The sequence below is a fragment of the Sarcophilus harrisii genome, chromosome 2 (assembly GCF_902635505.1).
Source record: "Sarcophilus harrisii chromosome 2, mSarHar1.11, whole genome shotgun sequence".
NCBI classification, from domain to species: domain Eukaryota; kingdom Metazoa; phylum Chordata; class Mammalia; order Dasyuromorphia; family Dasyuridae; genus Sarcophilus; species Sarcophilus harrisii.
This window is the reverse complement of record NC_045427.1, coordinates 135,143,379-135,166,697: the sequence shown is the minus strand read 5'-3', so window position 1 is coordinate 135,166,697 and position 23,319 is coordinate 135,143,379. Positions and strand designations below refer to the sequence as shown.

General features: G+C 33.2%; 1 protein-coding gene across 3 annotated transcripts in view; it reads right to left on the bottom strand.

The window, feature by feature from the left end:
- PPP3CC (protein phosphatase 3 catalytic subunit gamma) overlaps positions 1-23,319 on the bottom strand; it is a 124,854-nt gene that overhangs the window by 31,214 nt on the left and 70,321 nt on the right. For all 3 annotated transcript variants that reach the window (XR_004231770.1, XM_012540040.3, XM_012540038.3), the window contains exons 4-6: positions 18,970-19,081; positions 7,395-7,540; positions 4,819-4,958 (exon numbers count right to left, since the gene is read on the bottom strand). Coding sequence is in view for 2 of the 3 variants with exons in the window: in XM_012540040.3 (XP_012395494.2) it covers positions 4,819-4,958; positions 7,395-7,540; positions 18,970-19,081 (398 nt within the window). In the remaining variant the exon portion in view is untranslated. The remainder of the gene's footprint in view (positions 1-4,818; positions 4,959-7,394; positions 7,541-18,969; positions 19,082-23,319) is intronic.

The window sequence follows — 23,319 nt, the reverse complement described above, 5'->3', positions numbered from 1 at the left end:
TGTCAGTCTGAGTATTATATGTTTGTAAATGTTGATTTTATTGAATTTATAAATTTTATTGACAAAAATAAGTTTCTAATAATTCCCTTTACTTGATTTGTTGTGCATTCTCCTTTTTCATTTTTTGATACTAGTCATTTTGTTTTCCTCTTTCTTTTTGATGATTTGTCTATTCTTTTAGCACTTAGCACAGTACCTGTCACAAAGCAGGCATTTAATAATGTTTATTGATTGATCTATTTCATTATTTCTTCAAAAAATAAAATCCAGTTCTTATTGTATTTATCAATTCAACAGGTTTTTGCTTTCATTTTGATTAATCTCTTCTTTGATTTATTGACCTATTATTTTGTTGATAAAAACAATATTTAAATATATGAAAATTTCCCTAAGAAATGTTCTGGGAACATTCTAAAAATTCTGGTATGCCATTTCCTTTGAAGAAGTCATCTATTTTTCTATTAACTTGTTTTTTGATTTATCAATTCTTTAAAATTAAGTTTTAAGGCTTAAAATTGATTATTCAACTGTCTTCTATTTGGTTAAAATGAATTAAGTTCATTTGACATCAAATCTTTTGTCTTTTCTCCATTTTTGTATACTTTTCACTTCATGCTCCAATTATGATAAATAAGTTTTGTGCATTTCTCTTTCATTTTTGTTTTCTTTTCTAGTGTATTCCCTTTATTTCCTCTCTTAAGACCAAGAAAACAGAATCAAACTACTCCTATTCCCTCTGTTCATCTTTTTAAATTCCCTTTATGACTCTTGAAATCATTAGGATTCTGAAGGGAAATATCTTTCTTCCTCTATCAGAAGGACTTCATCATTATTTAGTGCTTGTCCAAATGTATTTATTTTGCTATGTTTCTCTTGGCTTTTATATTTGTACCTGAAACTTCTATTCAGTTCTGTTTTTTTCATCAGGTATGCTTAAATGTTATCTATTTCATTAATAATCTGAATTTTTTCCTCCTTACAAGATTGTATTCAGTCTTGCAGGATGAATTATTTTTTGGTTTTTGGTTTTATTATTTTTTGCCTTTTCAGGAATCACATTCTTTTTTTTTTTTTTTTTTTTTTTTTTTTTTTTTAAATTTAATAGCCTTTTATTTACAGGATATATACATGGGTAACTTTACAGCATTAACAATTGCCAAACCTCTTGTTCAGGAATCACATTCTAAGATTTTTACTTCTTTAGTAATTTTGTAGGTTTTATGTGATCTTGACTAAAGTTTCTTAGTACTTAAGCTTTCTAGCTGTTTACATTAACTTTTTTTTGATCTATAAATTCTTGATTTCTATTAGGACATTTTTGGATGCTTTCATTTTGGAGATTACTTGATAGTGGATTCTTTCCTGTTTTTATTTTGTCCTTTAGTTTTAAGTGGATCTGTGCAGTATTTATGATTTCTGAAAATGTGAGATCCAAACCTATTTTTGGGGGGAATGCTGGGGCACAGGGTGGGAAAGAATAAGCTGTGGTTGGCATAAAATCTTATGATTCTTAAATTATTTCTCCATAAATTGTTTTACAGGTTAATGCTTTTTTGACAGTAGATACATTATATTTTCTTCTGTTTCTTTTTTCAATATTTTGATTTTATTTTAATATTTCTTTTCTCCTGAAGTTATTCAATTGTTTGATCCATTCAAAGTTTCAAGGAGTTGCACTGATACTTGAATAAGGTTTTTTACTTTCCTTTCTGTTCTAAGTTATTTATTTTCCTTCTCCTTTTGTTCAAAGCTCTTATTTCACCTATAATTGCATTTTAAAAAATCTCTTAATTTATTTCTTCCAGGTACTTCCATAGTTCTTAGTTAAAGCCATTTTCCTCCCTGAAGTTCCATTTATAGCTGTTAGGGAATTGTTCTCTTCTTGTGGGGTTTATCTTTGGCTTAGTGTTTGATTCATGATATTTGATAATGTTCTGTGCCATCTTTTCCTTATTCTTGTTTCAAATTCAATTCCTGATTTGGGACTCTGTATCAAGATTAAGCTCCACTCATTCATAAAATTATTGAATAGAGTGGACAGACTCTTTTTTGATCATAGTCTTTTTTTTTTCTTTTTCTTGGATTCCTGCCATCAACTTCCATTCCCCAGAAGTATGTGCTCAGAACTCTGTGTTTGGTTGTTTCCAGTCAGGATGCTTCTGCAGTGTTCTGTCCCTGCTGGGGTTTCCCTATTCCAGTTGTTGAAATTCTCTTCAATCCCTCCAGGGGATTCCCCTGTTTACCTGTGCTCATGCTGGTTTCTCTGGCAGGACCTCTCATCTAGTATTCATAGCTTCTGGCTGTCTTTTTTCTTCAAACTTGAGCTGGATAAAGGAGCTTAGTGGATTCTTGGTCACGGTTCAATTTTGTATTCTTTTTAAGATCATTGCTGAAGTAAAAGTGGGAGATTTGGTTTCCACTAGGACATTTCATATATCTATATTAACCAGAAATTTGAAGTCAGTCAATAAGCCTAATATATATATGCTAGGCACCTTACTAAATGCTGGGGATACAAAGAAAGGGGAAAAACAAACAAATAAAAAACTACAACTCCAAACACTCTCTAGAAGCTCATGACCTATTTGGGGCAATAGCATGCAAACAAGCTATATAAAGGATAAACTGAAGATAATCAACAGAGGGAAGGCACTAGCATTAAGGGGATTCAGAAAGACTTCTTATAAAAGACAGGATTTTAGCTGGGACTTGAAAAAAGTTAGGGAAGTGAAGAAATGAAGAGATGAGGAGGGAGAGATGTCAGGCATGGGGGAGAGTGAGAGAAAATGCTGGAGTTTAGAGATGGAGTCTCTTGTGCAAGGGATACTCAGGAGACCAGTGTTACTGGATGGCAGAGCATGAGGAAGGGAATAAGTTAAAAGATTATTTTATTATCATTATTTTGCTTCTATTTATTAATGCTGTGCCTTATTTAAACATAATCTTGAAAGCAGAGATTATTTCATATTTTCTTCTATATTTCTGCTGTCTAAAACAGTACCTTCTATATCACAGACACCAATGTTTATTAATTGCTTGTTTAGTCTTCTCCCAGCAATATGCATTTGTGAAAAGGTTCCCCTTCATATTGACATAGGTAGAAGTTCTTCCTTCCCTCCTAGCTCCAGTTTACATGCCACCCAGAGACAAATCAATTAGGTTACTTGGTGAGATGTGATATGAGAAAATTCTTAATATGTTCTTACAAATTTACAAATATCTAATATCAGAAGACTAGTCATTAATGTGTGTCTAGATGTGCTAATTTCCAAAATCCTAGGAGAAATAGTTTTCAAGCCTTGCTTAGGACATACAAATACCTTAAATCTGACTTTCATGCCACTTTCCTCCTCACTTTATTTTTCACACCCACCTCCACCACAAGAAGTGATCTTTCTCTTTTCTAAATCGTCTCTCTAATTTGATCTTTCTTCTGCACTTAAGAGACTCTGCCTTACAGTTATTTATGTCTTTTCTTCTACTAGATTGTGAACATTTTAAGGGCAGAGGCTGTCATTTTATTTTTCTGTTTCCAGTTCCTTGTATATAGTGGGCATGATTATGAATATTGAACTTATGCAAGAGCAATATATCACAGATAGCACAATGCTTAAATAGGAGCACATCAATAGAAAAATAATAATAAAAATAATAACAAGTCTTTATATTTATTTAGCATCCTAAAGTTTACAGATCATTTTTCTCATAATAACCTTGTGAAGTTCACTTCCATTCTATTAAAAAATTTAAGAGCAAAGGACTAAAAAAACCATATGGTGAGTATCAACATCAGAACATGACCTTTAAAACTGTGTACTGTAGGAAAAAAAAAATATTATATGATTCTAGTGAAAGGCAACAAGTTTAAATGGTTACCTGGGTATCAAATTTTTTTTAGGGAAACTAGTTGGGGCTTCTGAGATTACTAGTGGGGTCTAAGCATTCAGTGAGTAAACTTTTAAAAAATTTGTCTTCATGTTGCTCAGCCTCTGGGCAATGTTAGTAGATTCTCACTAGATAAGAGCATGGGGTGGAGAAAGAAAGTGGAAAACATCCAAAGAAAACAGAAATAATTTCATTTTGTCACTTATAAACAACCAGTTAAAAAAAAGTTGGTGGGAGAATAAAGTTCAAAGTATTGCTTAAAATTAAGCTTCTGATTTATCTGCAGGTTTTTATCACTATTTCATTCAGGTGTATTGATAAGGGTATATATTACTGAATTGAATATAATTCTAGGTTATTTTTTATTTTTTAAAGTTTTTTGCTACCTTTCCTCTTATATTTTCCAAGACAACAATAGCAAATAACTATAATTAATTTAGGAATTTAGTAAAAACCACCAATAATAATAAGCAACTCCAAATGTTGTGGATTTAATAAATATCTAACTAATCCCCCATCCCTTCATCTACAGTATCAAAAAATGAGCACGATTTGAATTATCTTGAGACACTAAAGGATCCTTAATTAGATTCACCCTACCATACTTAGACAAAAACATAATTAACCTATTTAGAAATATTTTACTCTAAGAGCGGAAACATAAAAACAAACAAACAAACAAAAAACACTCCTGGATAATGCTCAGTTAACTAGAAAACTACATGAGAAGACTTTAGAAAAAGGGAAAAAGAGGAGGTGATTTAGGGTTAAGTTTGACAACTTAAACTCTGAATAATGTAGCATATTAAAAGTAATATATCAAATATGAAAATGAATTTACTGGACTTAATTTACTTTTTTAAAAAATAAAATCTGAATACAAAAATCATTTAGGTTTACCAACCCTACTTTGTAACTTTAAAAAATGTTTACCTGTAAAAGTAGGAGCACCCTCGGACAGTGTTGTGGCTAAAGTGCTCCATGGTCTTCTCACTGCCATAGTCCTCCAAGGGATCAGACCAAAGCAGGTCACACATTGGTCCAAAAGCTGGAGGTTCCCTAAACCTGTCTAACTAGAAGGCACATAAAAGGCAAAGAAAACCATGAAAACAAAATGATTTTTGGTATTTTCTAAATCAAGTGATTACTCTACCTCCCTTTATTTAGTATAATAAAAGTTAATAGCAACTTCCAACAAGGGTCACATGTAAAAAAGCACAAAAAATAAAATTTAGCTTAATATTCTTATTGTTTGATGAAATTGCTATTTTATAGGGGCATAAAATAATTCACACTTATTATTTTTCATAGTTGTCCCTCCTGATCTTTCCTTTATTCCATTTGATAAATTTTGGGTGCATGGAGTTTTTTCTTTACTTAAATTTTTTTTTTTTTTTTTTTTTTTTTTGCTGAGGCAATTGGGATTAAGTGACTTGCCTGGGGTCATCCAGCTAGGAAAATGTTAAGAGTCTGTCTGAGACCACATTTGAATTCAGGTCCTCCTGACTTCAGGGCTGGTGCTCTATCCACTGTGCCACCTAGCTGCCCCACTTACTTAGATATTTTAATAAAAGTTGCAGCAACAGGGATCTTTGGTGACTGCTGTTTTAGACATAAGGGTTTAATCCCATCATTATATAGTTGAGAAAAATGAGGTATAATAGGTCTTATTTTAATTTCCTCTAATATCCCAATCCCTTTTGGATCCCCTTTCATAGGGTCCTAAGCACTATTGGGGCTCACCAGTCATTTGTGCTAAGTGCTAGGGATATAAAAAAAGGTAAAAGCCAATCCCTGCCCTGAAGAGTTCACATTCTAATGGGAGAGACAACATATAAACAAGCTATATATCAGATAAAACAGAAATAACCAATGGAAGGAAGGCCCTAAAATTAAGGGGGTGGGAAAGACTTTCTGTGGAAGATGAAATTTTAGCTAGGACTTGAAACTACTTGGAGGAAATGAAGAGGGAGAGAATCTCAAGTATGCAGTAGTGCCAATAAAAATACCCAGAATCTGGTGACAGAGTATTTTTTTAAGAGCAAGAAGGCCAGAATGATTGAATCATAGAATGTATATGGGGGATTATGCTGGAGATAGTGTAAGGTAGAAAAAGACAGGAAAGATGGATGTGTGGTACAGATTATGAAGAGTTTTAAGCACTAAGCAAAAGGTTTTATGTTTGATAGGGAGCCACTGGAATTTATTGAGTTGATAACATGGTCCGACTTATGCTTTAGGAAAACTACTTTGGCAGGTGAATGAAGGAGGGACTGGTGTAGATGGGGAGGGAGGGATAATATAGATAGAGAGGGAGAAGCAGGGAGACTAATCAGCAGACTATTGCAATGGTCCTGGCATGAAGTGATGAGGGCCTTCATTAGGTTGGGAATAGTGCCAGAGAAGACAAGGAACCATATTATGAGAGATGTTAAAAAAAAAAAGTAAAACTTATGGACCCTTAGCAACAGATTGGATACAGGAATGGGTAGGTAAGAGTTAGTCACTCATGGATGACATCTAGGTTTTGAAGCTGTGTGACTGAGAGGTCATATCCTCCTTGTGGTGATGCCTTAGAAGTATTAGGGAAATTAAGAAGGTGGCAAGACTGGGAAGGAAAGATAAGGAGTTCAATTTTGGACAGGCTTAGCTTAAGATGTATATTGGACATCCAGTTCAAGATGTCTAATAGGTAACAGGTGATGCCTATTAGAGGAAATCAATAGAGAAATAAAGGCTAGATAAATGATCTGAGAATCATGATAATTAGATCCATGAGATTAAAAAAAAAAAAAAAAAACACCACAGAAGAAAAGAAGAACGCCTAGGGCAGAAGTCTTTGGGATACTCATGGCTATCCTGGAGGAAGACGCAGGAAAGGAGATTAAGGAGAAGTCAGACAGGAAGGAGGGAAACCAAAAGAGATCTGTGTCACAACTTAGAGAGAAGAAAGTGTTAAGGATACTAGCCAACTACTACCTATCATCTGTGGCTCCAAAAAAGCAGTAACATGTGCAGTGGCCATGCAGGACCCTGGTAAAATCATTTTGGCAGAGGGGCTCAACTAGGTTGAAGGTAATCAATGGACATCAGACTCATTGGTGAGTTAGAGAGATGTCTACTCCAAGCATGGGAAGACTTCCTCTGTGGAATAGACAGATAAGAACAATTTATTTCAATAGCTACGAAGACTTAGAGCCACAGATGAAAATTAGTTGGCAGGTAGATACCAAAGGTGAAAAGCAGCCCTGGAAAAAGACTTGGTAGAACTCATTCTAGAGGTACAGTCTGTGTACCCCACAGCATAAGTCATATGACAACAGTAAAATAGTAGCACTATAATGACAATAATCTTACTTATATTGATATGTTAGTGACCTGAGATATTTTTCAGTGTTTAATATTCTCATTGTGAATACTCCCTCCTTCAGCAAAAATTGAAACAATGGCCATTCATGCATGATTTAATAGATAAGAAGAGTAGATAATATAGGGAAATGGCTACTTACTCTCCTAATGTCATCTAAAGAATTGATTTCTGGAGACAGTCCTCCATGTACACACAAAAACTGCTGGTTTAAGAGAGCAGCAAGAGGAAGACAATCAAATGTATCCATGCACGCATCATATATCTGTTCTGAATATTTGATTCGACCTAATAGAAAAGGGAAATAGTGTTAGAAGAAAAGGGAATGAGAAAAGACTAAAAAGTTTACCATATAGTTTTAAACAGGCTAATTAGAATATGTAATACAATTTCAAACCTGTTTATTTTCATTAAAAAAAAAATACCAGGATTTTGGCAAAATTGTTTGAATAAACAAACCAGAATTAGAAGCAAGGGAAAGCAAAAAGATTAATTCTTGGTAAACTTAGTATTATTAACAACAACAACAAAAAAAAAACAATCCCACTCCAATCATGGTCTGATGGATTTTTGCTGAAAGAAATCTGTCTGAAAGGATAAATCTTATTTCATTTTCCGCAGGAAGCCTCTGAATATTGTCTCAAAACAGACCTGATGAGAATGGCTAATAAAATGACATTCAGCAACTCATTTTTTCTTGGATTACATTTAAGCTCTGAAATATCTCCCTCCTTCCCTTCTTCATAGGCCTTTTGTAGTTAATTTGAATATCTATAATACTTAGAATAACTTGGCTATTCACAGTTTTTCTCTGAACAGTATTATTATTACTATGTATTATGTTCTTTTGGTTTTGCTCATTTCACTCTTTAAATTTGGTAGAATTATAAATCCATTGGGACCTGAAGCTTTTTTCTTAGAAAATTCATTTATGGCCTATCTAATTTCTTTTTCTAAATTTGGTATAATTATAAATCCATTGGGTCCTGAAGCTTTTTTCTTAGAAAATTCATTTATGGCCTATCCAATTTCTTTTTCCAAAACAGATTTATTTAGATACTTTATTTCCTTTTCTGTTAATTTAGACACTTCATATTTTATAAATATTCTTCCATTTTATTTAAATTGTTAAATTTTGTGGCATATAACTGGGCAAAATGGCTCCTAATAATTGCTTTGCTTTTATTTTTTATCAGTGGTATATTCATCTTTTTCATGTTTGATACTAGTGATCTGGTTTTCTTTTCTCTTTTTAAATCATTTTTAAACAATTATCTATTTTATTGTTTTTTTAATCCATAAAAGCAATTCCTACTTTTATTAACTCAATAGTTCTCCTACATTCAATTTTATCAATCTCACCTTTAAATTTTAGGATTTCCAATTTGAAGTTTAACTGGGGATTTTTAACTTCCTTTTTCAAGTTTTTTTTTTTTTTTAAACTACATAACCAATTTACTGAGCTGCTTTTTCTTTACTTATGTAAGTATTTAGAAATAGAAATTTTCTTTTCATTACTACTTTTTATGACATTCTATTGGTTCTGGCGTATTGCCTTATTATTATCATTCTCTTTAATAAATTTATTTATTGTTTCTGTGATATGTTCTTTAATTCATTCATTAAGATCTTCTTATTTTCAAAATATATGCAAAGATAGATTTCAAAATTCACCCTTGTAAAAACTTGTGTTCCAAATTTTTTCTCCCTCTTTTCCCCTCCACCATTGCCCCCAGACAGGAAGTAATCCATATGTTAAACATATGCAATTCCTTTTATATATATTTCCACAATTATCATGCAGCACAAGAAAAATTGGATCAAAAGGAGAAAAATGAGAAAGAAAACAAAATAAACATATATAATGTTTATTTAACACATATAATAAAAGAAAACAAAAAAGCAAATAACAACAAAAAGAGTAAAAATACTATGTTATGATACACATTCAGTCTCCACAGTCCTCCTTCTGGACACAAATGGCTCTCTCTCTCCATCACAAGTCTATTGGAACTGGCCTGAATCACCTTGCTTTCGAAAAGTCAAATTCATCAGTTAATTGTCACATAAATTTGTTGTTGCCATGTATAATGATCTCCTGGAATCTGGAATCTCTGGATCTGTTCACAATTCCACCAGCAATGTATTAGTGTCCCAGTTTTCCATATCCCCTCCAACATTCTGCATTATCTTTTCCTGTCATCTTAGCCAATCTGATAGGTGTGTAGTGACATCTCAGAGTTGTCTTAATTTACATTTCTCTAATAAATAGTGATTGAGAACATTTTTTCATATGACTAGAAATAGTTTCAATTTCTTCATTTGAAAAGTCTACTCATATATTTGACCATTTATCAATTGGAGAATGGCTTGCATTCTTATAAATTTAAGTCAATTCTCCTTTATCATACCCTTAGATATAAAAAATTTTCTCCTACTTTTCTGCTTCTCTTCTAATTTTGTCTGCATTTGGTTTATTTGTTCAAAACTTTTAAAGATAATATAATCAAAATTATCCATATACACTAGTTTTTCTTTGGCCATAAATTCCTTCCTTCTCTACAGACGTAAAAAGTATACTATCCTTTGTTCTTCTAATTTGCTTATGTCTAAATCAAGAAGCCATTTCAACTTTATCTTGGTATAGGGTGTTGGGTGTAGGACAATGCCTAGTTTCAACCATACCAGTTTCCAATTTTCCCAGCAATTTTTGTCAAATAGTGAGTTCTTTCCCCAGAAACTGGAATCTCTGGGTTTATCAAATATTAGATTGTTTTAGCCACTATTGTTTCTTGTAAACCTAATCTATTCTTATATGTTCATATAATTCTTGACTTTGCCTTGGCAGGTAAACTCCTAAATATTTTATATTATCAACAGTTATTTTAACTGGAATTTCTCTTTGCATCTCATACTGCTGGATTTTGTTGGTAACATATAGATGTGATAATAATTTGTGTGGATTTATTTTGTATCCTGCAACTTTGCTAAAGTTGTTAATTTGTTTCTAGTTGTTTAATTGATTTTCTAGGATTCTCAAAGCATACCGTAATAAAATCTGCAAAGGGTAATAATTTTGTTTCCTTATTACCTACTCTAAGTCCTTTAATTTGTTTTTTTTTTTTATTGCTAAAGCTAAAATTTCATACAATATTAGATAGTAATAATGATAGTGGGCAATCTTATTTCACCCCTGATCTTTACTGGTAACGTTTCTAGTTTATTCCCATTAACATATGATGCTCGCTAAACTGGAAACTGAGTGGATGCCCATCAGTTGGAGAATGGCTGAGTGAGTTATGGTATGTGCATGTTATGGAATATCTTTGTTCTATAAGAAATGATTAGGAGGATGATTTTAGAGAGGCCTAGAGAGACTTACATGAACTAATGCTGAACCAGGAAATCATTGTACATGACAACATCAATATTATATGATAATCAATTCTGATGATCGTCACACTCCAACAATGAGATGACTGATGCCAGTTCCAATGATCTTGTGATAAAGAAATCCATCTAAACCCAGAGAGAGGACTGTGGGAAATGAATGTGGATCACAATATAACATTCTCACTCTTTTGTTGTTGTTCACTTGCATTTTGTTTCATTTACTTTCTTTTTTTGATCTATTTTCTCTTGTGTAGCAAGAGAATTGTATAAATATGTTTATATATATTGGATTTAACATATATTGAATTGCTTGCCATCTAGGGGAGGGAGTAGGGGGGAAGGAGGAGAAAATCTGAAACACAAGGCTATGCGATATTTGGTTATTCAATATTTGGTTACACATAGACATAGGATTGATAATACTTCATTATCAATGGGACTTTTTTTTTCCTAATGTAGTTTCCTTGTGGATCTCTTCTTTAAACTATTTTAGTTTTAATTTTATCTGAAATCATGATTGCTATTGCTAAATTTTTTTACATCAGCTGAAGGATAATAAATTTTACTTCAGTCTTCCATTTATTTACTTGAAGCAAGTGGGGTTAAGTGACTTGCCCAAGATCACACACCTAGGAAGTGTTACATATCTGAGGGCAGATTTGAACTCAGGTCTTCCTAATTGCAGAAATAATGCTCTATTTGCTATGCCATCTAGTTGCTCCACCAGCCTTTTATTTTAAATCAATGGGCTTCTTTTATTTTTAAATAAGTTTCTCCTAAACAACATAGTAAAAGTCTAGTTTTTTAACCCATTCTGTTATCTGTTTCTCTTTTATGGCCAGGTTAATCCTGTTTACATTCAAAGTTATAATTACTAGTTATATATTTCCCTCAATCCTATTCTTCTTTCTTTCTCTTTTTAACTTATCCCTCTTCAGTTGGCCATTCTCCTTAATCTCCCCCTCTTTTAAGTGTCTTTCTCTTATTCTGTCCCCTCACCCTATTTCTCTGTAAGTTAGGAAGATAATTAGTAGATAAACAGAATTATACATAAGGCAAGTATCCAAAATAAAATAATTCAAGAAAAGTGGAGCCATAATCAGCATAACATAAGATTTAGCAGCTTCTACATTAAAGGAACTTGCCTAGGAATATGATATTCTGGAGACCAAGGGGGCTAAGATTACAACCAAGAATCACCTACCCAACAAAACTGATTATAATCTTTCAGAGGAAAAGATGGTCATTCAATGACATAGAGGATTTAAGAATTTGTGATGAAAAGATCACAGCTAAATGGAAATTTTGATTTTCTAATACAGGACTCCAGAGAAGCTTAAGGAGGCAATCAGGAAAGTGACGTCATAAGGAACTTAAGGTTTATCTGTTTAAATTTCTACATGGAAGGATGATACTTGTAACTCATCACAACTTTTTTGTTATTATGGAAGTTTGAAGGAGTACTCTATTATATACATAGGACACAGGTGTGGGTTGAATGGGAAAAAAAATGATGAAAGAAGAATGTACTGGAATAAAGGGAAAGGGAGAAGTAGAATGATGTAAATTATCTGACATTTAAAAAGAGGCAAGAAAAAGCTTTTACAGTGGAGTGGAAGAGAGGAGTGAATGAACCTTTCATTAGAATTGGCCTAAAAGGAAAATAGCATACACACTCAATATGAATATAAAAATCTATCTTACTCTACAGGAAAATAGGAAGGGGAATGTGATACAGGAAGGAGGGAGGGTGACAGAAGAAAGGATATATTGGGGGAGGAAGTTATCAGTAGCAAAACACTTTTGAGGAGGGACAAGGTGAAAAGAGAGAGAATAAATGGGAGGAAATACAATTAGTAATAATAATTGTTAAAAGAATTTTGAAGTAAGTTTCTCTGATAAGGACTCATTTCTCAAACATACTTATATAAAAAAAAAAGATCCATTCCCCAATTGATTAAATGATCAAAACATATGATCCATACCCAAAGGGCTACATATTTATGTGTATCCTTTGACTTAACACTATTACTAGACAGGAATATCAAAAGATTGGGAAAAAACAGAAAAAAAAATCAAAAGAAAAATAATCTTTATGTACAAAAAATATTCATAACAGCTTTCTTCTCAGGGCAAAAATAACTGCTGGAAATTGAAGGGATGCCTATCAACTGAGAAATGGCTCAACAAACTATGGTATGTGTTTGTGATGGAATATTATCATTTTCTGGGAAAAGCTCTTAGGGGGGGAAAAAAAAACCCTGGAAAGTTTTCCATGAACAAAGTAATAGCAAGGTTTAGGATGATCAGCTATAAATGACTTTACTATTCTCACTAGTACAATCATCCCTGACTATTCTGAAGGGTTTATGATGAAAAATCTTTTTCATATCCAGAGAAGGAACTTGAGTATGTTAAAGAACTTTTTCTCTCCCTTTCTTTTCAACCTAATTTTTCTTGAGGCTTTTTATTTTCCTTAGGTTAGGAGACCTATCTTTTTTTTCACAACTTGACTTTTATGGAAATGTTTTGCATAACTTTACATGTGATTTCTTAATTGTGGATGGAGAGAACTTAGAACTCAAAAATCTTAAAAACAGTGGCAGCTAGGTGGCACAGTGGAAAGAGTGCAACCCTGAAGTCAGGAGGACCTGAGTTTCAAATATGACCTCGGACACTTAACACTTCCTAGCTGTGTGACACTGGGCAAGGTACTTAAACCCAATTGCCTCAGCAAAAAAATAAAAATAAAAATAAGTTTTAAATGTAACTGGGGAAAATTATTAAATAAAGAGAAAAAAAAGAATTACACAATCCTATATAAGAAGTAAACACTGACTTCATTAAATCCCTTATGATTGACTCAGTCTTTCATGTTTACCTTGTTTCTCCTGATTTTTGCAAGGCAGAATCTCCATTTAGTCCAAGTTTTTTCCTCACAAATACCTAAAAGTCCTTTAATTCATTTTAAATATCCTTTTTTTTTTTTTTTTTTTTTAAATATAGGGTATAATACTCAGCTTTGCTGAGTTGTTCTTAATTGCTCCTTTGTTCTGGAAATATTATGCTCCATGTCCTTCTGTCTTTTAAGGTAGAAGCTGCTAAATTTTGTGTTATTTCACACTGTAGCTCTAACATCATTTAAATTTTTTCTTTCTAGTTCCTTGTAGAATTTTTTCCTTGATCTGGGATCTTTGAAATATAGCTAGAACGTTCCTGTGAGTTTTTGTCTTGGAATCTCTTTCAGGTGGTAATTGGTGGTTTTTTTTTTTTAATTAATTCTTATTTCATTCCCTATTCCTAAAACTTCAGAGCAATTTTCCTTAAAAATTTCTTGAAGTATAATATCTGGACTCTGTTGATTATGACTTTCAGATAGTCCAATAATTCTTATGTTGAATATTTTTTACCTGTTTTCCAGGTAAGTTGTTTCAATGAGATTCTTCTCATTCTCTTCTATTTTTTAAATTATTTTTTAAATATTTATTTTTAAAAAATTTTTTAAAAATTATTTTGATTTATAATTTCTTGGTATCTTATGACATTATTAGACATTCCTTACCCAATTCCAATTTTTAAGAAGTTATTACCTTCCTTAAATTGTTTTGATTTTTTTTCCAGTTGGTTGACTTTCTTTTTCAACATTTTCTTGGATTACTCTTATTTTCCCCAATTTTTCCTCAACCTCTTTCATTTGATTTTTAAAGTCCTTATTAAACTATTCCAAGAATTCCTTTTGGCCTTGTGATTATCTTACATTTCTCTTTTGAAGAAGTGGCCATTTGATTCTACTATCTTCTTCTGAGTTTGAACCTAGATCTTCTCTAACATTTTAGTAGTTATCTACAATCATGTTCTTTCTCTTTTGCACACATTTCTTTTTTAAAAAGCAGCTTCTTTCTTTTTTTTTTTAAAAGGTTTTTATTTTCAAAGCATATGCATAGACAATTTTCAACACAGACTCTTGCAAAACTTTGTGTTCCAAAATTTTCCTTCCTTTTTCTCTATCCTCTCCCCTACACGGCAAGTAATCTAATATATGCTAAATATGTGTAATTCCTTTTTTTTTTTTCTTTTTTTTTTTTGCTGAGGCAATTGGGGTTAAGTGACTTGCTCAAGGTCATAGAGCCAAGAAGTGTTAAGTGTCTGAAGTCACATTTGAACTCATATCCTCCTGACTTCAGGGCTTGTGCTCTATCCACTGCATTATTTAGCTGCCCCTGAAATTCTTCTATACATATTTCCACAATTATCATACTTAAGCAGCTTATTTCTTGGCTGGTAAGTTTGTATTAAAGTTGGGCCCTAGTCTCAAAGTGTGAGGGCTAATGTCTCAAATTTCAGGTTTTTCATATTATTGTTTTTTGAGTTCAATCTGTAGGCCTGACCTCAGGCCCTCCTCTTCACTCATGAGTTTCAAATAGGACCCCTAGCAACACTATCATCTCAAATACTCTTAGTTCAAGCACTCCCCACTGTGGCTAAAAGCTTTAAGCCACTCCTCTATCCTGGAACCAAAACTACGGACTCTGCTTTCCTGCAAGTGACCACGACTAGCAGGGTCCCACTCCTTTTCAAATACACCCACCAGTGGGTGCTCGCTCCTTGCCTACAGCCTGGGAACTCATCCAGTGTATCTGAAACACATATCCAGCACCAGAAAAGGATCCTTCAATTTTCTCCAACCTGCTATCTGACCATACTATCCATAGCCTTAATTTCCTGAAGTTGAGGCTGCTATCAACATAGCTGCCCCCAGGATTTATAGTTTATCTGCCCCAAATATTTGCACTTCAATCAGGTCAAAGTACTATCCTAGGAGGTCAGGACTTTTTTTTTAATGTCCTTCCAAGCTGTGTTAAGCTAGCCAACTGCTTTACTCCAATCTTTACTTCTGGCTCTCTAAAGTCACTTTAAGTCATTATTTTAAATTATTTGTGAAGAATGTGTGAGAAACAGGTAATTTCCAGCTTTACTCTGCCATCATCCTAGAATCCTCTCCAGCAAGTCACATTTCGAATCCCTAAGTTATGGCATTTTTTGAAAGTCTCAGTGATAGGGATCAGATACAAAAGAAAAAAGCCATATCCTATCCAAATTATTATTTCTCCCTCAATTCATTCCAAAAACAATGTTTTTGTTAGCAAACCTAAAAACTAGCTTTCTCTTATCTATTAAGTTTAACTGTGTAATCAAAAATGATCAAATTTAGAAAAAAAAAGGGCCAGTTTGCATGAACTGTTCTAAATTCTAAAACCTTTGGTTTTCATATATAAGATATCAGTGTAAAAACACTAGGTTTTCAATTACATAATGGCAAAAAGATAATTTAATCTGAGGAGACTGAGTAAGTAAACTGAAATTTTATTTTCTGCTTGTTTTCTAGAACAAAACAAATACTAAAATCTAGTATTTGAAAAACAAAGGATGGGAAATGTTTTTAACTAATAAAAATCACTGAAATGTAAAGATTTTCCCCAGATTAGGTACCTTAAGGGGCGGGGGGAGGAAGGAATAAGTAAATTATTTTCTTCAGCTGTAAAAAGATCCAGCTGCACAATCTGGAGCTAAATGTCACTTGGTAGTAATTACAGGGTGCTGATTCTAAAATTCAAAGTGGCCCTTTAAGAAAGAACAGCCTATCAGTGAAAAACAGTTATGCAAGCATTTCCACTCTTTTTGTTATTGTGTGTTTACATTTTTGTTTTCCTTCTCAGGTTTTTTCCCCCCTTTCTTTCTAGATCCAATTTTTCTTGTAGCAAGATAACTGTATAAATATGCATATGTATATTGGAGTTAACATATTTAACATGTATTGGACTATCTGCCATCTAGGGGAGAGGGTTGGGGGGAAGAAGGGGAAAAGTTGGAACAGAAAGTTTTCCAAGGGTCAATGTTGAAAAATTGCCTATGCATATTTTGTAAATAAAAAGCTATTAAAAAAACAACAGTTATGCAGAACAGCATGCAGAGATCCCTTATGCAGGAATGAAGCAAAAACAAAAAAATTTTAAAAACTCTAACAACCCTATAATTGCACTGAGGTGAATTATTTTTCACATTTCAAACTCAATGATATACAGGAACTAAAGGAAAACAATAAATATTTAAAGAAAAGCAAACCAATGTGGAATTTTCTCCCAAAATAATTTTGCTTTGCACACACATTACAGTAAAATCATTTAAAAAAGCAATAAAACTCCAGAAATGAAAAATTTCATACAGAAGACACTATATCTCTCTATACCTTTCTCATCTCTTCCCAAAAAAGGTTCATTTTAATGGTCAGTTAATAATTTCATAAGAACAGAGAGAATTGGGGTAAAATTTCATTGAAAATAGCAATATACACTTTAATTCTGACTAATACACATAGCTTTCTTCACCACTAACCTACAGCAGGGGTCCTCAAATTAAGGCCCACAGGCCAGATGCGGCAGCTGAAGACGATTATCCCCCTCACCCAGGGCTATGAAGTTTCTTTATTTAAAGGTCCACAAAACAAAGTTTTTGTTTTAACTATAGTCAGGCCCTCCAACAGTCTGAGGGACAGTGAACTGGCCCCCTATTTAAAAAGTTTGAGGACCCCTGGTCTAACAGGCTCAAAACCAGAAAATAAGTACAAGCAACAATATGTTGAATGTTTAAACTAAGTAGATTGTACAAAATTATTGTGAAATTTAATCTTATAGTTCCAAGAAAAAAATGTATCATTTTATGTTAACAAACACCTTCATGGGGGCAGAGAAAGGGGTTTCTGAAATTTTTTTCAGTTTCATTTTCACTTCCACCCATGGCTAAATGTAAAATTGGCTAAACGTGGATGACACTACCACCATCACCACCAAAAAGAGGTCAAAGCTGGGGGAAATATTACTATAATGACTAAAAGTCAAAAAGACTTTTTATAACATGAACTGATTACGAAATTGGTATTAAATGATGCAGCTAACTCCTCTCCCCAATCATAAGATCTTTTTGAATAGAAAAAATGGAATACAGTGAAAAATTATGTAATATTACTGCATATAGAATATAATAAGAACCTCTGTCCCTCCACAAGTAAGTAATTATAAAAGGTAGTGTTAAAGGGAACTCAGGGAAATGAGGGTGTTGAAGATGGCAAAGACATTACTCATTTTCTAAATCATTTAAATCCTAACTAGATGGAACACTCTCACTTGCCTTCTCTTACTCCATGACCTCTCCCCCTTCCCTTTTAAAACTTCACTCTGCTCATAGAATAATTCCTCACTAAATTATAAAGTTCAAAGACTTCACTATTTCTATGGGATCTATAACTCCTGACATTTTCCCCTTCTGCTTCACAGATTCATGTCTGTTGCCAGAAGTTGCTTTATGGATATCTACTTATAAGTAGGAAGTATCACCAGAGGCATAGGATAAGATGCCAACTCTTTAGGAAGGGGGAACTTATTCCTTCTCATATTCCTAAAATAATAAAAATATTCCTAAAAATTCTTCTATTCCATCAGAAAAGGAGGGGCAAATTGACAGGGATAAAAGGGAAGGGGAGGAAATATACGCAGGTTTTGCAATGCACATGTGTGGGCCTGTGAGGATGTCAGTGATACTGCTTCTGCTACTGAGGAAACCACTCAGGCTTAAGCAACCTACAGTATTAAGAGCAAAACTATGGCTGCACTAGTGCTGCACAATGTGTGTGATGGAAAGCAAACTTGAAATCCTAGATTTGAGTCTTGACTTTTCACCACAGAATCAAAAGTGACCATGGGCAAGTTTCTTAACTTCTATGGGCTTAATTTTCTTTATATGCAAATAGGAGAAGGAATGTTTTCACTTTTTACCTCATAAGGCTGTTGTAAGGAAATAGCTTTGTAAACCTTAAATGCAAGAGAAACGTAAATTATATAAACTAAAGTACACTGAAGGGAGGAAAAATGGTGGCCTATGTTCAGAATAATATGAAATATGTTTTTTTCCCTTTGGGACTATTTTTTGACCATATTTCAGTCTTTTTTTTTCCAAACAAAGAATTTTTAAAAGTTAACTAATTCCAGGATGTGAATATAGTTTTTAAAAGTCCTTTAGATAACTTCTTTTATGCAAACAGGGCAAATCTAAGGTGTCATAATCAGAGGTATAGATAATATAAGAAAAACTGAGATACTGCATACTGAGATACAGTTTGTTTGCTGCTTTCTCATATCTTAATCTTGAATTTTAAACACACATGTTCCCTATAAATTAATAACATTACAAACATTTTATTTTTATATATACTTTTAATTTGGGGTCCCAATTTTACAAAAGTTCTTCTAAAGAGAACAAATTATACTTACATTCCTGTCTGAAAGTGAAGTATTCTGTGAGATGCCTGCATTCATGGTTGCCGCGAAGCAGGAAAAACGTTCTGGGATGATGAATTTTTAAACTCCATAAGTACAGCACACACTGCAAGATGAATTCAAGAATAGATTATATTCAATAAATTATTTATTAGGTAGAAAAGTTCATACAATATATTAGAAAGGGTGAATTAAGTTCCCAAAATTCCTATTAATATATTTCACAATATGCTAAGGAAATGGACATTTTATACTGTCTAATTTACAAACTGGACAACTAAAGTGTTAAAGAGCTAGGTAAATAGTTCAAAATCTAATAGTTAAGTTTAAAGTTTAAGGTAGAATGAAATCCTAGATTTCTTAATTCCCAGTTCCAGAATTCTCAGCATTACAACTTATATTTTTTGAGTTCTGAAACAAAAGAAGAAATAGATCAAAAATCTGTATTTAGCAGGCACTTCAAATAACTGGTAGATAGATCACCTGCAGATGAAATTAGTCTCATGGCACACAACAGAATAGGTATCTTTCTTCCTTCAATAGCAGAAGAAGCAAAATAATTTTATTTTCAAGGCAGCTTCCTGATTTTACATAAGTTTAAGGGAAGAAGGCAGATAAAATCAGAAAGTAGGTTTCAATTCTAAAAGTTTTATTTGGTATTTTCAAAAGTTTAACCTACTAATCAAACATGACAAAACTAATGTTAAGTACAAACACATACATGTTCCTTTGTTTTTAATGTTAAATACAAGGACATGTTCCTTTGTTTTTAATATAATAATGATACCTCAAATGCTGTGGTATGTGGTATACCTCCTGTCAGCAAATACCAGGCTACCTTTAATTCTCATCTTTTCATACATCAATGACCAACTTTCTTATCACCCAATAATAGGTATAATAAAATAATAAATAAAAAAATATTTATTTAATTATTATACCTATAGATCGCTCAAATTTCTGCATCAAATAAATGTCTAACCTGAATAAAATAGTGGGTCTTAACTTCAGGAAAAAAAGAACTTTTGCTGTTAGTTTCCTTAGAAATATATATATATTAAAATTCCTATTGAAGAGTTTTATCATCCATAATCACCACTGTGTTTTCCCCACATGATTAGCATATCTAATTTAAATAGCATATATAATTTTAAATGGTATTAATTTTTTGTTGTTGTTTTACTGAAGCAATTGGGGTTAAAGGACTTGCCCAGGACCACATAGCTAGGAAGTATTAAGTATCTGAGATCAAATTTGAACTCAGATCTTCCTGACTTCAGGGCTGGTGCTTTGTCCACTACGTCATCTATTTGGCCAGAATTAATTTTTTAAAGGCCACAGAAAACACAATTAAAATAAAAAGAAATAACAAAAAGTCTATGCTCCTAATTTTCAAAAAAAATATTCTCAGCTTTATATCACAGAAACTGAGACTATCAAGAGCTTCTAGGTGTATTAAAAGCTATTCACATAAAAAAAAAAAAAGCTATTCACAGATTTATCAGTCTTGTGAAAGAAAAACCTCAATAATCTAATGTTTAACAATAAATAGTATGTTTAAGATTAAGTAACTTAATCTTTTTTTTGAAAAGGGATATTTTTTCTTTTCAGAAAAAAAAAACATTTAAAAATAGCACTACATAAAATATTCCTCTCTGGCCTATTATCTCATCTGATCATCCTAACAAGCTCAAGAGGTAGGTATGATAGGCATTTTTTTTCCTCAACTAGGGCAGCAAACTTCAAATTTTCTGACTGTACAACTCATCTATAAAAAGATTTGGGAGCATGCCTATAAGTGATATAATCTACTATTGTAATTCAGACACATGATATACATTCTAAGTATGCAAAAGAGAAACCAAAGATGGGATAAAGAAAAAAAATAAATAAAATTTTAAAATAATACTTATTAGTACTATTTTTAATGAAGGCAATATGATTGAACATATTTTATTATTCTGGAAAACTTGGAATAATATTTTATGATAAAGCAGTTCAAAGGCTTGATTCTAAGTTCAGTGTATTCTGAAATTGGATTTAATGCCTATCACAGTTTCCGAAGATGAGATCCAAATGGGAGATTACATCATTAGTTGTGTTTATAAATCATTATTTTTCAATCTCGCCCAGTTATGCAGAGGTTTTTGGTGAAATGTCTAGTGAATTTCTATCTTTCCATTCTTTTTACAAACTAATCAAAAAATTACACTTTAGTGTTTAAATGAGTAAATGGGCTAAAACTCTTAAGTTTTGGGGCAGCTAGTGGCACAGCTGATAGAGCACCAGCCCTGAAGTCAGGAGGATCTCAGCTCAAATTTGACCTCAGCCACTTAACACTTCCTAACTGTGTGACACTGGGCAAGTCACTTAGCCTCAGTTGCCCCAGCAAAACAAAAAACCTCTTAAGTCTTTGTTAGTAATATTCTGAAATACAGTGGTATTTTGGCACTTATCTGCTTTAAAACTTGTTGAACTTGATGTTTAACATATTTCAATGAGAAAAAATGCTTCAGTACTTGAGGCTTGTTCAGCACTCATTGCCCTTGGTTGTATCTTGGGGATGTGAGGTTGGCCAGGCATGCAAGGTTACCCTTACTGCTGCTGCTATTGCCATCAACAGTGAGTAGTTCTTGCTTAGAGAAGGTAGCAGTATGCAGAATTGTCAGGTTGGAGCCCACATTGCTGAGATTGTGCATGTCAGTGAGCAGATCATGGAGCCGTTCCTGCAGGACATGCTTTCTGGCACCCCAAAGAGCAGTACTAGAAAGGGCATTGAGGGGCTTGAGATGCTCAGCAAGAGAAGAAGCAACAGAAGCAGAAGAAATGGTGCTGCTGTGAGCAGCAGAGAACACACCACCTCCTGCCAGTCCCAATCCCCAGGGGAGCGGCCACAGCCCTAGGCTGTCTCTACTTCTCACTTCCCTTCTCCCTCTAAGGAAACTTGAAAGCATGGAGTGGGAAAAAAGTATAAAGGTTGTGGTTCCTCTCAGAAAGAGTTGGGTCAAGAAGGGGGGTGCCCAGCTGTGCTGGATTGTTTCTCCACTTGCCCCTTTGGAGAATTGGGAGAACGGAGTGATGATTAGGCTGCAGATTGGAGCTATACTCCTTATGGGAAAAATTTATTCAGTACTCATTGTTTTTACTACTTGTGCCTTCTGGAACCCTTTAACAATGAGTACCAAGATACCACTATATGTTAGAAAATTTTGATTCCAAGTTTAAATATACAGATAGGAAAATTTTCATAGATAACATACATTATTTTAGCAATCACAAAATGGAAACATTTCTAAACACTCACTTTCAAAATACTCATTTCACAGAAAATATTTTTAAGTAGGGACTTTCCCACTTATTAAAAAAATCAACTTTTCTTTAAGGGACAGCGAAATTTTTGGGAGAAGGATTAATTTTGAATCAGATCATATTAAGTCATCATTCTTACCTTAAAACATGATTGATGAAGAATTCATATAGTAGAAATATCAGCTCTGCCATTTGTTTGTCCACTTCTGCTTGAAACAGTATTCTTTTCACAATTTGGAACTAAGCCCAAAAAGCTATCAAACTGTGCATACCCTTTGATCCAGTAGTGTCTCTACTGGGTATGTATCCCTCCTTTGATCATAAAAAAGGGGAAAGGATCCATGTGTGCAAAAATGTTTGTAGCAGTTCTTTTTGTCATGGCAAGAAACTGGAAACTGAGTGGATGCCCATCAGCTGGAGAATGACTGAATAAGTTATGGTATATGAATGTTATGCAATATTATTGTTCTGTAAGAAATGACCAGCAGGATGATTTCAGAGAGGCTTGGAGGCACTTACATGAACTAATGCTAAAGGAAGTGAGCAGAACCAAGAGAACATTGCACATAGCAACAACAAGATTATGTGATGATCAACTGTGATGAACCTGCTGTGATGAAGCAAAGTGATTCAGGCCAATTCTAATAGACTCTGATGGAGAGAGCCATCTGCACCCAAAGAGAGGACAATAAAGGCGCTGAATGTAGACCACAATGTAGTATTTTCACTTTTTGTTGTTGCAGTTTGCTTATGTTTTTCTCTATTATTTTTTTCCCTTTTGATCTGATTTTTCTTAAGCAGCATGATAAAATGTGGAAATGTGTTTACAAGAATTGCATATGTTTAATTTATACTGAATTATCTGCTAATTGAAGGGATTGTGAAGGGAGGGAGAAAAAATCAGAACACAAGGTTTTGCAAGGGTGAATTTTGAAAACTATCCTTGTATGTATTTTGAAAAATAAAAAGCTGTTATTAAAAAATTAGTATTTTCTTCAATCTGCAGGTTGTCTTGCAGAAATCTTTTCAAGCCAT